Genomic DNA, 16,671 nt, shown 5'->3' on the forward strand with positions numbered 1-16,671 from the left:
TTTCCTTATAGCTACAAGTAACTGAGATTAGCAGGATGTAAAAACAAATGAAGTTTATGAATAGCTCAGTGAGTATGCATGGAGTACTTACTTCATCAATGAGAACAAACACAAGGGTACTTCCATCATCAATGAGGGATTGTATCTTCTGAAACAGCTTCATTACTAGTTTTCCACTCTGAAAAACGGAGACAAGAGTGGTGTAAGAGGCTTGATGTGCTTTTTCATGAAAGGTGACACAGCTGACATTACAGCATAGCAGCACATGAAGCAGCAAGTGCAAATCAGCAACCAAGGTGCAGCTAGAAGTATAATTTGCTTGAGTAAAGTTTTTACCAAAGGGGCTGTTTCACAGTAACCATTTATAGTATATAGAGCTATAAATCTTTTCAAAAAAGGCACCCGCCTTCATTGGAAACCTTCAGTACCATGCAAGCGCTTTTTTGCCACTTTTCCTTGCCATAAGCTTCGCATAAACAATGCTGGTTTATGATTAAAGAGATTGCCAAGTGGATGGCAGACAGCCTGATCCCGATGACAAACATGGTATAGTCTAAACTGCTTTAAGTTAGATAGCTAATAAGAAACTCCTTTGGCCTTTCTTTTCTCCAATGCTCATTCTGTCAATAAAACACCCTCAAGGTCAGAGGCGCCAGCTGCCACCGAGCTAACAAGCAAATAATCATTCGAAAAAAAGTGGCATGACATCTGTGAAGGAGCTCTAAACAAGCAGAAGTTTAACAAATTGTGTCACTCTTGAAAAAAAAAATTTTTAATTACAATTAAACCGTTGCTCAAGTAAGAAAGGAAGGTAAAAAGTAACTTTGTTATTTTTTACAACTATAATATCTGCACATATGAACAAAAGGACACATTCACTGTTAAACATATATTCTCCAGGGTAGCCTCCACTCTGTTCACTGCCTGTTTGCTAGTGCACGAATAACTTGTTGACTTCCCCAACGTATGTTTGACTTCAACGTTCCACTAGACGAGCCCACAAAACATGGCAAGTGATTGAAAAATTCTACAAGCGACTTGGTAAAAAAGAAACCAAAATCCGCTTATTATAAGCGGAACTGGTAACTCTGCTCAAGATATTTCACCTCAGTAATTACAGCAGACTCTCATTAAACAAAACCGGAAGGGACCAGGAAAATGTGTTCTGTTTAACAGGAGTTCCGATTACTGAGGGAGGAGCAAGGGTGCAGAATCCAAATATGAAACCAATCATATTAGGGACACTTGTTCAGTTTAAGCAGCAGTTCTGTTTAAGAGATTTCCATTTCCTGAGGATCTACTGTATATGGTAGTGGTAATTAAATAGCAAAGGATCTTTCCCCGTTGCTGTATGCTGTGCACCCTTACAAGATTGTGCTTGGCTATACATATTGTATGTTTTCCATATCAAGTTGTCTGGCAACAACTTCATGGAGTTGGCAACTGTTTTTACCTTAGCCACTGTAACATGCTAACCTCAACTGTGTCTTACATTCAGTTCTTGTTTCACAAAATCTCCACTGACACAGCAGCTTAACGTCTGGTAGAGGTGGATTCAAATTACTTAAGTAACAGAAACAATTAAAAATGACAATCCTCACTCGCCTGCATTAAAAAAGTAGGCGACTGTTTATTGCGATCAATACCAGATGAGCAAGTGTGTTCTCTTTCACAACTAACAGGATTTGAATTCAGGCAAGTTAGTCGCACCTCCTTTAGTACACCTGTCACTTTTGGTATTCTTCCATCCAAAGTGTTGATGTTGCAAGTTTGACCTCTTCATATTATTCAAGGCAAATGCTAATTCTACCAAAACACTAAACTACAACCAACATTTAAGGCTAGCAGTTGCAGAGAGCTGAAAGTTGGGCTTGTTGGTAAAGCATACTGAAGGAAGCAGCACATTAACGGAAAACACGAAAAAATTCAGCAGTCCTTCCCCTATCAGGAAAATGGTGGGCAAATGAAGCTTGGCATATGCATGCCTGACCTACTACTTTTCTTTCTTTCTTTGCATAGACACGATGGCAACTGTGCCTGGCATTGTGCCTAATAACTCACGTTCCGGCGTTGGAACGTGAGGTCATGCGTTCACATCCAGGCAACAATGGAATGTGGCAACATGAAATGACAGGTGACCTTGGTAAAAGATCAGACTGCCATATTAGAAACGGCTGATCACCGACAGGACCATGATTGAGAGAGCATCGATTGTTAGAAAATGGCGCATACAAATAGGCATGTCACAGGTGCACATTCAAGGGCCGCATTTCTGTAGAATCAAAGAATTGATTTGTTCTGGCGCCACGTTTTCACATGCAATGCTTCCACCAAAATCTCCAGCTCATAACAAGCTTTGCTTGAAAAAGAGAAGCAAGAGACAGAGTGCTCATAAGTCCAACCATTAAAGGGACACTAAAGAGCAAAAAGATTTTTCTCATATTACTAGTAAACTACTCTTTCACGATACCAAAAACACCGCTCTTGCTGCAAGAAGACACTTAGTAAGCGAGAAATCGGGCAAAAAGAAAGTGTGGGTGGTGACGCCACCTAGAAGTTTCCGCACTATTCGCTGAGACGTCACATATTTTGACGGCACTTACTCGGGCCTACATAGTTCCTTAACGGTAAAAATGAAGTGCTGCACTGTCCTCTGAAGGGGCCATAGAGTTAACATACCAAGTTTGTGAAAATTTTGTTGAGCCAATACCGCCAAAATACGATAAATACACTTTGAAATCTGTGACGTCACGCATGGAGATTTTGGCGCGAAATTTAAAAACGAAACTTTCAACTTCATTCTCTCCTTTATTAATACACCTATGATGGTGAAATTAACAACATTATAGTTCTCAAAGTACAATTTATCAATCTAAACCTATTCATTGTTTCTCTTTAGTGTCCCTTTAAGACTAGACTCATCAGTTTATCTGTACATGTTGAAAGCACAAGTTCAGTTTAATTTCTCACTTCTGAGAACCACTTGGAGAAAAGACTGTGGCTGTTGATCTCTAAGAGCTGACCATGGGTGAAACGAGACCGCATCCTGATGGTCAGTTTTTGTGCAAGAGCCCTGCACAAGGAGGTTTTCCCTGTGCCAGGTGGTCCTGAAAACAAAATGAAAGTGACAACAATACAAACAGACCGTAAATGTAGCAAATCAATGCACATGCATCTCGTTATATCAATGCTGCTGCTAGTCAAGAACACAAGATAAATGTGGCCTGACAGCATAAATGCGGTACAGCTCTGCAAAAGCACAGGAAAGCCAGGAAAAAATAAAGCCAGAGAGCAAGCCTCGTTCGAAGGTTACATGCTCACAGTAGCAACATAGCTAACTGCTACAAAATACATGTATACAGTAACAATAAAAAAAAAGAACAATAAGGTGGAAAAGTAGCTTGTGGATGAACAGTATCAGTTATGAACACTAAAGGTTGAGGCACTGCTCAAAGGTGGCTCCATATATTCACTACGAGGAAGCAGAGCATTGCACGCAAGTTTACATGTCTTATGAAATATAATGTGCAGAACTCACAGTGAAGCTTGTTAACAACCACTGACATTTGGTAAATTAGGCAATTGAACATGCCCTTATGCCAAACATTACTTTTTCTAGTCATCCCATGCTTACTATTACTGTCACTGAATTAAACTGCTGCGGTCAGTTTTTATCTCCATTCACAATCACTGGCACACTTCATTAACTTGCAATAACAGCACAAATGAGAATGACACAAGCAATGCCATGTAAAACCAACCTCACCATGCAAAAGCACAACCTTGTTCCATGATATGACGTTAGGGTCCACTTTCTTATCAGCAAACAGCAGGGCCGTGGATGAATAGCTCAACAACTGTTTGAGCGGTACAACACCATTATCAACATGTACAAAAGCTTGATGCACTCACACTTGATTTAGCAATTAACACAGAATAATAAAAATCACAAAAATAAGAATACTCTAATAAAGTAAACAGAACGTGAATTAGTATATTACTGTCAAGAGCTATAAAGATTATTTTAAATGCCATTCCAAAATATACACATGAAACTAGAGCAAATGTGTTACTCTTAAAGGTTGTAAAAATTTGATGAGCAGAAACTACATTAAAGGGGCCCTGCAACACTTGTCGAAGTAACCATCGAATGGCTTTATTAAAGGAGTTTATTGCCTCACGAACCGACCACCGCAGAAATTTTGAGAATCCGTCAAGTACGAGCGGAGTTAGAGACTTGTCGCACGCTGTAACTGCTTTCTCTTCTCTCGTCACGATGAGCACGCCGGAAGCTAAGTAGGGGGGGATGGCACGGGGGGAAAGAAGTTACGTCATGCGCGCGTCATGACTTTGAGCACTTTCTTTTATTGCGATAGCAATTATATGGACAGTCTCGGCTGATTTTTGCCGTCGCCGCCGTCATGCACCGTATATGTATAAGTATGTATATCTCCACATCCCCTCTCACATTCACCCTCTCCACTTTCCCTCTCCCTTCCCCTCTCCCTCTCCACTTGCCCTCTCACCTTCCCCTCTCCACTTTCCCTCTCCCCTCCCCCTGTCCACTCTTCCTCTGAAACGCGGGCTAGACATATCGAAATTCTCTCCTGCGCAACGCCGCGATGAGCACCAGCGCATGCCCGTCCCCTCCCCCCTCTCTCCTCTCCTACGCTGCCCCCCTCTCGCATGCCTGCCGACTGCGTTCCCCGCTCGCCCTGTGAGAATTAACGGCCAGGCTACAGGGAAGACAAGACGCGCGTAGCGTTCCTCTTCGGTTTCCACGACGCCAGGTCGGTAGCATGCCCAAAGAACGCCAACGGAACGCGATCGTGCAAGTGCTCCGGCTTCGCATCGCCTCATGCTCCCCTTTAGCGGGAAATGGTGTAATTTTCTTGCTATCCCATTCATTGCTTCGCCCTTGCGACGAAACTGTGACTTTTTTCTTCAAACGCGCGGCTTTCAGTGTTATCACGCGCGCGTGCTTAGGCCATGGTGGCATCCTACGGCGGCCACAGTAACTATCCAGCTCACGAAGCTCAAATCAGCCAATGGCAGTGCACTTGGGTATATGGCACGGTCATTTGGGTATAAGGCATCATTTGTCAAGAGAAGAGAGAATTATTTCAAGCTGACTTTGAGAATTAATTCTAAATTCCAGGCAGCGTGCTGCGTTATGTTTGGCTCGCATGTTCTCAGGAACCTCGACTACCGATCGGCAGCGTTTCCTTACCATGCTCAAGAACTGTTGCAGAGCCCCTTTAATATTGTGTTAATTTAAAGATGTCAGTGCTATTTTAGCACTCTCACTTCATGCTTTCTAAATAACTAAACAAGGCTTACTTTGTCCACAGATGAAGATTTATAGAACATAGCACACTGACTTCAATACTCAATACTACAGGCTAACAAAAAAAACAAAAAAACAGTGAGAGTGATCAAGTGCGCATCAGCTCCTCTTGTGCAATCATTCTGTGACACATGCATGTCACTTTTGTCTTAAAGTTGCCTAGAAGAGAACTGAGTAATACCCATCAAAAACGACAGTACGCAACCTCCAAGACATAATTATAAATATTTACCTCATCTTTTATTGGACTTTCATAAATGAGGCTCTCCCAAAGACCCTCAAGATGTGCAGAAGGAAGAACCCAGTGACTTGCAGCTGCCATGCCATCTTCAAGCTCTTCTAAGCCAACATCATCATTCACCTCATAGACATGGACAACTAGTGTAGCAGAGTCCAGTTTTTTCTGAGACGAAGAAAACACGTTATGAAAAACAGAACTACTATGGGCAAATTTCTCGGATATTATAAATATTGCCCAGGTATTGACAAACCGGTCCGCTGGTGAAACTAAGTGAGGCTGTGGAATAGACAAAAACATGTACAGCTGTCAGCTGAATGCACTGCGGCTTGGCCTGGACCGGCTTGGACCGACACCAGCGCTGCAAAGTGTTGGTCGGCATGTTTGCGGCAGCTGACGTTAGCTGGAGCTATCGATAGTAAGTGCACTCTCCCCACTGGTCAGACACAAGCGAAAGACAAGTTGACCAGTCAAATCGAGCTGTGCTCCAGCTATTGTCAGCTGCCGCAAGCATACCGGAATATGCTTCGTGGCGACGGTGCCAGTCTAAACCAGTCTAGGCCGCACTGCCGGACATTCGTGTTAAGCGTGCTGATGGCTGTACAGAGATTCAAAATACCAGACACTACTATCCTATACCATCACCAAAGCAGATGTGTGGCAAGATAAACACACCAACACAAACTGTATAAAAAACTCAGCATACTGCAAATCACACTTCTTTCATTACATGCTTGCACTTATTGCTCATGGCTGCTCACATTTCTTTGGCGGCTCATAGCAGTGAGCAGTGTAGACTGGCATGCTGGTCAAACAACCCTAAACACAACAGCCACAGTGTCCCACGAATTTCTCTGTTGCACTCAGTTAAGTGGCATTGACCAACAAGCTGGTTGATGTCAAGCAACCTTGTTAAAAGCATGGGCAGGTTTACAACATTGTGTCCTAGTGAAAATGCAGCACTATTACAAACTGAGCTCTTCATTGCATGCAAAGATTGTGCTCACAATAAAGTCATAGTTTTGCCGCAAGGGTGAAGCAACAAATGCAGTAGCAACAAATTGGAATGTTATACTAAGAAAGGCTTGCGGCTAACTCCTTTAAAAACGCTGGCATAAGGAAACATGGCCACTGTAGCAAGCGAAACAACCTTCGTGCAGTGCACCACTTCAATGCAAATTGGGCGGTGAGAACACAGCACGACAAAGGTATGAGGTGTATGCTCATCTCTGTCAAGATAAGGGCGCACACAACTGCACTCAGCTGTTCAAAGTGTGCAGCTCCTGCCAGAGTCACGCAGCCGCCCCCCCTCTACGGGACCCCTGATAGGCCCTTCACACGATGAAAGACGGCCAGTGCATTTCCTCTACACTTAAACCACATTCATCAAGCGCCCTCACATGCAAAACATATGACGTGCGGGGCTGTTATAACCCTTGGACTTTATACAGAACCTCAGGATGATGACAAGAATGTGCCTGGAGTGTCCATATAACTGCGATCATAGTAAAACACGCTGCTCTGAGTGCATGAAAAGCAGCAGAGAAAAAGGAAAGGGAGGGTACTAATATGAACATTTTGTATTTGCAGATCAGTCATTCTGTTCACAACCTATAGCCAGGACTGATATCTTGTTTTCATGTCTCTGCTTTACCCTTTTATGCTGGCCAGTGTGGAAGCCATATGTATGCATCATGCAGGCCTCTGCCTTATCATAGATGCCGTGTGCCCAGAGTTCACTGGCTGTGAGAAGACAGAGCTCTGATACATCAAACACGTGCACACATGTAAACTTAAATACATGGATATCCCCCAGGGTTGTTGGGAAACACCCTGCCCGAAATATTGGGTTAATTGAAAGCTGGTGACTTGCTGGCAAGCCACATCTAATGGAACATCAAAGAGGCACCGCTAAGTTGCTTGTTGATCGGAAAACTATTGTTTTTCGTTATATTCAACCATGTGAAGCCAACAGACAATGAAGCATGATGGGGGGGTGGGGGTATATGTAGTTTTGAACTGAAGTGTAGTAACAATAAGATAAAGGGAAGATATATAAAAGTGCACAAACAAAAAAATTCGCTGCAGGCGAGAACCAAACCCACAACCACAAAAAAAAAAAAAACTATTTAGCTGATTCTAAAAAGACAGGGCGTGCAAACACGGACACAAGAAAGAAGTCAGGACACCACAAACGCCGGTGCATGAATTATTGAATTATTGTCAAGTTTTACAATGTACAAAATACAGTTTGAGTGAGAAACCACTGCTACATCTGAACCACGTTTAAGCCTATTCAGCAGCACAGCCTTTTGCTTTGAAGGACTGCATGTGTGCAAACTTCGGTCACAAAGTTCAATGATAGAATGAGTGAACTGTATTCAAGTTCAACCCACTCCTGCATGGGCCCGAGATGGAACTGCAGTATTGTGAAATAAATAAATAAATAGAGCAAGGTTTGACACTTGTCACCATGGCATGTCTGGAGCAGATATCAAAGGAAAAGGTTTAAAAGCGATGACACTTCCAGTTGTACTGACCTCGTTCTTGACAAAAGAGTTGGTCTGGCTTTGAAACATCAGGTTTTTTAAAATCACTTGGTTGATGTCATACTTAGTTCTGTCATTAAGGTTATTCCCCAATAAGATAGGTATCTATCGAATGCACACCTTTGAAACAATCACAAAGTCACCAACCTATTACAAAAAAATGTAGTTTAAAGACAATGTGCTGTACTACTGCACAAGAAGACAACCTGTAATGGTCACATGCAAAACACAATACTTACAGATAGACGGGAACACAAGAAAAAAAAAGCCATATGAAAAACATCAATAGTTCGTTGACCGGTTTAAACACATTCAGTAAACAGATCTCTTTTTATGATGGCCAACTCACCATGTCATCATCTTTATACTCAGTTACTACTTTGTCCACTTGACCTGCAAGAACAGTTTCTGCAAAATTTGTCAAAATATGTGGGTAACCTCTCTGTCTCACTAGTTCTTCAACACGTGCACTGATTACGTTGTCTGAGAGGAAGCTGAAAGAAAAAAGTGCGAAAGAGCAATATTAATCACAAAGAATCTCTGAAAAGGAACAAGAAAATAATGTTAATTTCTGGGGTATTAAGTGCCAGAACCATGATGTGATTATGAGGCACACCGTAGTGGAGGGCTCGAGGAATTTCAACCCCCTGGGGTCCTCTAACGTGCATCTAAATCTAAGTAGACAGGCGTTTAGCATTTTTCCACCATCAAAATGCGACCGCCGCGGCCAAGATCAAGCTCGTTACCTTGGGGTCAGCAGCCAAGTACCGTAACCACTATACCACAGTGGTGGTAGAAAATAATTTTTAAAAAAAGCATATTCAGTCAAAATTGAAAACACTGCCAACCTGATTTCATTTTTGAAAATGCCAAAAGCTGAAAAGAGGCGGTATTCAAGGGGCAGCATGAATGTGCAGACAATTATCTGGACAATTACGCAGCCTCAAAGTTTTATTCCATGAATGCACCATGCATTTGCTTTTGAGTTAAATTGTCTACTTCTGATCTCTTTTCTAGCTGCCAGAACAGGCATGCGAATACCGACCATGGTGGCTCAGTGGCCATTAGATAATTCTGAGCACAAGGTTGTAGCTTTGAGCCCAAAGTCATGGTGGCCCCATTCTGATGGAAAAGGAACATAAAAACGTTCATACTACACTTTGAGCACATGTTACTAACACCTAAGTTGCCAAAATTGACCCAGAACTTTATGGAAGTTATCAAAGCCTCTATATTTTGGGTAGTTAAACCACACGAATCAGACCATATACTGCAATTTTTTCAGTAGCATGGAAAGTAGAGCTGTTTGGTGAGGCACCACAGAGGCTCATTAACAGTGAACATCAGGGTTTTTTGCTGATGACAATTATTTAAATTATGCCTTCATTAGCTGCAATGAAGTGGCATGCATTACAGTATTTAACATGTTAAACATGAAGTTTATGCAGCCATTGCATTAACCTTGCAATGGAAGTAAAGTCCCTACACAGCTTGTAATTCATTGGCTTAGTTTCCCTACATCAGTACAGAACTCGTCACCATCATATAAAATAGTCATCAGAGGAGACAAGTGCTTCTTCTTTCACTCTTGAAGGAAAGAAGGTGACTACGATTAATCGAAAAAGAAGGAGGTGAATACAATTAATTGTGGGAACTTCCGAAGGCCAAATGAATTGATTTCGTCTGCGCTTTGCACTGATTCCGTGCGGGTTTTGTTACTCTTGCAACACAGTTACTGCGGTGGCTGGTTACTTAGAATAACACAAAGGCTTGCAACAGCACTTCTAAAAATACATTTTCCATGCGATCAGACGAGCACCTGTGTGCAATCAGTATTGCTAACATACTACCAACACCGTAATCCAAGTGACAGCTAGAACTTTCACATCTTTCACACATTTGAACTTGTTCTTTCTTAGTACCTCCAACAGGATCCTGCTTTTCCTCTACAATTCGCCAACTTGGTAACAAGTAACTAAGTGCAGAAAGAGAGAAAGCGTTGAGATGAGGAACAGACCTCATCTCATGCAACGTGGATATTTATGCACCTACGATAGTGTCGGATTGCTAACGATGTATACGTTCTTACCAGCATCGTGACTTCTGCGCATCCACATGGACACAAAGCGTCCCTGGTTTCGGTGAAGTATCATCTGCGAAATGGCTGCTCAAATTTGTTTCGCGATTCATTTCAAATCAGCGCAGATTTGCCAGCAACTCCAAATTACCGAATTGTTCGTTGTTCGCGCCCAGATGCAACCACTCTTCCGTACTGCTTCTATTGGTTACAAGTTTAATGACGTTTAATCACATGACAAGGTTTTTACTCTCGGCCCCGATTTATTTAGCGCGTTTGAGCGAGTGACGGATAGCGCTGGAGTTGAGAGTACGTATTGTGAAGTTGTGCGGTTGTGTGTCTGCGCGATGAAAGTCAAGAATGGGCTACTTTAATGCGCGCTGTGTGCGTCTGTGTACAGTTTTATGACATGAAGGCAGTGTGTTAATCAGTATAAGAACCCTTGGCTTTGACTGTTCACGACAGCGTGATCTGCAGTTCAGCTCACAGTCATGAGGCGGCTTTTCATAGTTATTCTGCTTGCAGGTGAGTCACAGGTTTCGCGTAGGCTTAATATCTTGTATTTCTTGATCTTACGGTTTGGCAAGGATCTTGCCGTAACTTGAGCCGCTTTTTCTGCGCTTTTGTAGAGTTGATATGAATTTTCATTTTCGTACATCTGCTAGTTTCGTCGCGTGTAGGCAGAGAGGACCTGGAACGAAGTTGCAGCTGTTAAATACGATTAATCGTGGGAACTCCCGAAGGCCAAATGAATTGATTTCGTCTGCGCTTAGCACTGATTCCGTGCGGGTTTTGTTATTTGTTCACGTAACTTGCCGCACCGGGTAATTTGCCGAGCAGGAGTTTACTCGGGAACGATTTCTCATGTGATTGATGTTCATACCTCCAAACTCTTTCAGCGGTGGTTTGCAGGTCTCGTGTGGTTTGCTCGGGAAGCACGTCAACCCGGGGCCTGCTGCAGTCAACCAGAGTAGCAGATTTGGGTAAAGTCATGATCATTTGTTATTGGACGCCACGAGCGTCAGATTTTGCTAATGTTACACCCTGTCAGCTTCTTCACTCGTGAAGCAGGACTTGACAAAGTGCTCGGTGGGTAGGCAATTGTTTATTATTTTTATTTCTTTTTCGTGGTAATCGCGCAACGTGGAAAGCTGCGCTCGTGTGTAAGTTGGAAATATATATACATAATATATTGTGCTGTTAGCGTGCTTAATATGGTTCAAAACAGTTGCTGCTCATGTGTAAATGTAAAGTGCAGAATACTGTGGTAGCCTGCGTGGGTAGATAATTAGATTCCTGCGAGCTGTCGTGTACTGTCCGAGTTTTGGTGGTCGAATTGATCGCATATTCCGTCTGCGTGTGAAGAGTTTGAAGCTAACATAGCAATGATGGTTCAGATCAGTGCACGTTTTAAAGAAATCCAAGTGGTCAAAATTGTCCCCCCTCTTTATTGTTGCCTCATAATCATATCGTAGTTTTAGTGCGCAAAGCCCCACAATTAAACTTCATAACAGCACAAACATAAGAAACCAAGAAGTCACAGGGCAGGGTGCTGTATTACTGAAGCACTATAGCATGTTAATGAGGTTCATATGTAGTACCTTTGATATGTGGAATGTTTTTGTATCTATCTGGTAAGTATGTTAAAAGCACCTTTTTCCATGATAAATAAATAATCTGTTATGGCATGAAATTTATTAGCTTCGCAAAGAAAATTACAGTGTTATTTGACCCCTGTTTGCCATTTTTCTATGTATGTCTGGCAAGTAATCAGTAGGATATCAGTGCCTGCTAAAGAAGAAACATTTCCTTTTACTTCCTTATTGTAATAGTGAATAGACATGGAAAAGTTTTGCAGTGCACTCATACATATTTGTACCGGTTAGTGCATGACAAGCATAAAAAATGCACAATGGACACGATGTTAGGAAAGGAGAGCACGGTTAACTGTTCCTTCGTAGCATCCTGTCCATCATGCTGTTTTTCCTGCTCAATATAAGGTGTGTACATTATGTAACTGAGCATAGTAATTCATTTTGAATCTCCATGCTTTGGTGAAGGGAAGGCTTGAGTAGGATGTGAGCTCATTTGACTTTAGCAGGCACCTTCATTTCTTTGTGTTAATGCATATTGTTAAACAGTGCTGTCATCTTTCTCATGCCAATGCAAATCTCTGCTATCTGTACGAAATGTTTTGTATAAACCGTATAATATGTTGCAGAGCTTGCAGGAAGTGTAGCAAGTACATGAGAGAAATAGTTTTGAATTCAGAAGGTGCTCACACACACTGCTTGTTTATTGTCATTGTTTTCTTCATGTGTTTATCTATCACACTGAGCCTACATTTGGAATTGTGCGATTGACCATTTGCAAAAATGTGTAACCTTTCCTGCAAGGTTTGTTCTGACCAAAACTCTTGTTCACAGACATCTTTTTTCACTGTATGTGCTTCCCCCCCTCCCCATTCCTGTTAAAGGAGCCCTGACACAAAATTTCAAACGCCATCTGTATGAGTCGCAAATGCAGCCTAAAACATATTTTTATTGAGTTTTGAAGTTTGTGCACGTGCCGAATTAGAAAGTGAAGCACCTCGCGATGTGGTCATCCTGTGGTTACTGTTCTGTAAATAGCGTACGTCACATATTTTGGCTGAGTTACCAGAAACATGTACGTGATGGACAACTCTGGCAGCGAGAACCTGATGATGCAGAGCTTAACCTGAGACCCACAAAGCAAACATTGCAGCAACTTGCCCACTTTACTAACTCTGTTTAAATTTTGGAGAGTGAGCTAATCACACTACTTTCATTATTTTCTTTCGACATGAACACTGGTGCCAATAAAGAAGGAAAGCTCTAATATATTGTAGTTGGACAAAACACCATAAAATGTCACTGCTAGCTCTGCTGCTGCCATCAATGGCTCCGGTAACTGAGTATCTGCATACGTCAAGAAGTCTACGGACAAAATAAAGCTCTCTACTGCAAGTATTGTACTGTATAATGGACACATGAATGCTTCGGCTCTCTCAATCATGCGGCAGCATCCACATTGACACATGCGATTAGCGTATTTTCACATCCAGTTGAATAAACATACATGTGTGTGCCGTACATTCGTAGGATTTGTATATTTTTCAAATGTTGCCTAATTTAAAGGGACACCGAAGTCAAATATTAAGTCTACGTTGATTGTTGAAATAGTGGTCCAGAAACCTCGTAGTGCTACTTTTGTGCCAAGGAACTGCTTATTTGGAAATAAAATTGCGTTTTAGTGGTCCGCATTGTGTTAGCACACTTCAAGTTACCCACCTGTAAGTGGTCTTTCTGACGTCTCTGTTGCCATGCCCAACGTTGCCCGCCTTTACTGCGCGGCAGCGTAGACTGGCGGCGTGCACCATTCAGGCATCCGACAACATCACATACATGCGGCATTTTGTCGAACTTTCTGTCAGAGCGACTTTCATGAGCGCGCAAAAGACGCGCGGCAGTATGCAATACCAAAACTACCACTGAGACGCAACCGTGTGAGCGAAGCAGGGTGCCAGGCGAAGCGCCGTGCCCCATGGCAACACCAAAGAGGTTATTTTTTCCATGAATCAAACAGAAATGAACAAGCAGCATTTTATGACTTCTCTTGATGCACAGAAGGTTCTTTTTTTATTGCAACTAGTTTGATTACGAGTGATTAATTGTAGTCAGACTCTCTCACGTCATCAGGATCATTTCCAAAATGTCCCGCTCGTGCCGCTCATCGTGTGATACATTTAGCTTAATTTCTCGGTAAGTAGGGCACTGCTGTTGATAATATTGCCGTTTTAGACGTTGTCATGCATTGAGCTTTCACTCTGACATAAATTACTTGTCTTTAGTGTCCCTTTAAGTACAACTCGGTGAAGCATTACAGCATGCCACTTGCATGTTACAGTTTGTACATGAGAGCAGGCAAACGCATAGCAGCAAACTGCTTTGAAGTGCCCGGTGTGTCCAAGCCAAAGGTCAGACCAATGCTGTGCTGTCACTGCTTCCATCGTCACTTCTCGACATGCTGCTTTACAAATTATCGAAGTGAAAACTTGGAGGACGCTTGAGCTTCGCCTTCAAGAGTAGAGCGCGATAGCGTAATCGGGCACCGTGCACATCGCCTTCTCAATTGCTAGCCTCGCTTCTGTTATTTGTGCATGCCTCAACCGTGCTGTAAGGAGACGAACAACTGTGTACCTAACATTGGCCATTTCACACTATCCTAGAATGCCTACTGCAAGTACAGTTGTTAAATGCCCACTGCGCCATAATTCTTCCTTTTGCGACTCGGCAATGGGCCCACTACACGTCCGTAAGGCAACACACGAACCTATGCAGCTGTTCACTTTGTTGATGCTTTTGCAGCTGATGATGATTATGTCTGAGCACTTTTTTACTTCAAATGTTTTGATGCCGACACAATTTGACTTTTGCATCACACTAATGGGTGTATTTAGGTGCCATCTGTACAATATCAGCCACAGATATAGCCTAAAAAGTATTTTAATTGAGTTTTTGAAGTTCGTGAAAGTGCCAAATCGGAAATAGAAGCAAAAAATCTCCCACCGGCACCACCTTGCAGGTCAAAGCGTAAGACTGGTTACATACTACGCTACGAGGGACGAACGGGTGCCGCTATAAGGAGCTTCGCCCCTAAAAGCTATGATGTCATCGAGCGGGGCCATTTTGTAAACAATGTACGGTCACGAGTTCTGGCCGGGTTACCGGAGGCATGTACGAGGTGGACAACGCTGGTGGCGACACCTGATGCTGCATAGCCTAACCAGAGATTTACAAAATAACATTGCTGTGACTTACCCGCTTACTGACTGTGTAAAGCTGAAGTAACGTAGAGTACTAGGAAAGTTGGTATAGATTCATGTCGCTTCAACATGAATCTCTGTAATGCATTAGCAGTGAGATAATTAGCAATTCGCAGTACTCTCACTGCTTTTTTTTTTTTTTTTTGCGACAACAGCAACAGGATGGAGAAAACAGAAAAAAAAAAAGTTTTGTAGTCGAACAAAATGCTACAAGATGTCACTACCGGCTCTGTGGCTGCTGCTGCTGCTGCAGGCGTCAACATCACCAGTAGCCAGGTATATTCTCAAACGTTTAGGAAGTCTACAGATAAACTAAAGCTCTCTACTGCCAGGTTCGTATTGCGTAGTGGACAGATAACTGCTTCGGCGTTCCAACATGCATACGTGGGATTGGTATGCCTTAAGAACAAAGCGTTGCCCAATCTAAATACGAGTCAGTAAAGCGTACACCACGACACTTGCACGTTACACATAAACACCATTACAGAGCGCCAACGTTGTGATTTCACTGCTTCCTTCATCACTTCTTGAGCTACTACTTTGCAAATGATCAAAACGAAAATGTTTCAGCACGTCTAATGGAGCGGCTGCTCCAAGCCTCACAGAAAGCGTTGCCTCAGTTGGACGACAACGACAAGAACAAAATCGCAGCCACCGGCGAGATTCGCGAAGGGAATCGAGCTTTTGTGACTGATTTTTACACTCCTCCCAGCTCTTTCATCCATCGCCGCTTTGATAAGCAACGTTGTTTGACGATTCAGGAAACAAGCACTCGCAATGCTCAACACAGCAGACGAAACAGCAGTGCTGACAACATGGCTGAAGCTGGCCAGTGACGCCACTGGCTCTCGTGGTCACCTGATAGTACATATTTGTTAACGAGTAGGCCGACTATGTCACGGGGCCACCGAGTGCTCTTCGAAATCGAAACTCCCTCCGCATGTAACATATGAGCATACAATTAAACATTCGTCTCGCGCTGCAGCAAATGAGTTTCGTTGCCACTATTAACGAGTCGGTAGCCACTGTTTAAGAGCAAAGAACGGAGGTTCACAAATTTTCTGTCACCACTCCTTTAAGGAGACTCTTTCCACTACATGACATTCATGTAGTGTTTTCTTCTGAAGCAGTTTCAAGCAATAATGTGACTCTGTGGTAGAACACCTGCTTGCTACGCAGACGGCTTGGGTTCAATTCTCAATCGAACTTAATATTTTTATGATTTATTTTATTTGCATCTTTCTCGATTTTTCGGTCACGGACAAGATGATTTTTCGCTCACAACCAACGACGCTGATGCCGGAATTTCTGCGAAACAAGTTCTTTAACACTATCGCGTTAAAATGGCTGAGCTCGTCTAATGCTGCAGCTGATCCAAGGCTCACGGAAACCGTCGCCTCTATTGGACAATGACAAGCGAAAATTCGCAGCCGCAGGCAAGATTTGTGCAGTGAATCGAGCTTTTGTAACTGATATACTCTCCCTGACTCCTTCACCAATCGCTGCTCTACATGAGCGCCATGGTTTGAGAATGGAAGAAACAAGCACTCACGGTGCTGACGAAACAGCAGCACTGACGATGTGGCAGAAGGTGGCCTGCGATGTCACTGGTAT

The 16,671-nt window shown here is 42.8% G+C and overlaps 2 protein-coding genes across 3 annotated transcripts in view; one reads left to right on the forward strand and one right to left on the reverse strand.

Annotated features, from left to right (window-relative positions):
• The window catches only part of LOC119406587 (pachytene checkpoint protein 2 homolog), a 34,850-nt gene extending 24,430 nt beyond the window's left edge, over positions 1 to 10,420 (reverse strand). Inside the window, exons 1-6 of one of the 2 annotated variants that reach the window (XM_037673325.2) lie at positions 10,224 to 10,420; positions 8,484 to 8,628; positions 5,580 to 5,750; positions 3,767 to 3,857; positions 2,971 to 3,107; positions 92 to 178 (exon numbers count right to left, since the gene is read on the reverse strand). In XM_037673325.2, coding sequence (XP_037529253.1) covers positions 92 to 178; positions 2,971 to 3,107; positions 3,767 to 3,857; positions 5,580 to 5,750; positions 8,484 to 8,628; positions 10,224 to 10,324 — 732 coding nt within the window. In that variant the 5' untranslated portion in view covers positions 10,325 to 10,420. Of the gene's footprint in view, positions 1 to 91; positions 179 to 2,970; positions 3,108 to 3,766; positions 3,858 to 5,579; positions 5,751 to 8,483; positions 8,629 to 8,982; positions 9,049 to 10,223 lie in introns of those variants that run through there. The other variant, XM_049419033.1, reaches the window with a different exon arrangement.
• Positions 10,421 to 10,522: 102 nt separating this feature from the next.
• The window catches only part of LOC119406598 (low-density lipoprotein receptor-related protein 3-like), a gene marked incomplete in the record, with an annotated part of 50,856 nt that continues 44,707 nt past the window's right edge, over positions 10,523 to 16,671 (forward strand). Inside the window, 2 exon segments of the mRNA XM_037673333.2 lie at positions 10,523 to 10,736; positions 11,111 to 11,194. Coding sequence (XP_037529261.1) covers positions 10,703 to 10,736; positions 11,111 to 11,194 — 118 coding nt within the window.

The sequence above is a fragment of the Rhipicephalus sanguineus genome, chromosome 1 (genome assembly GCF_013339695.2).
Source record: "Rhipicephalus sanguineus isolate Rsan-2018 chromosome 1, BIME_Rsan_1.4, whole genome shotgun sequence".
Lineage (NCBI taxonomy): Eukaryota > Metazoa > Arthropoda > Arachnida > Ixodida > Ixodidae > Rhipicephalus > Rhipicephalus sanguineus.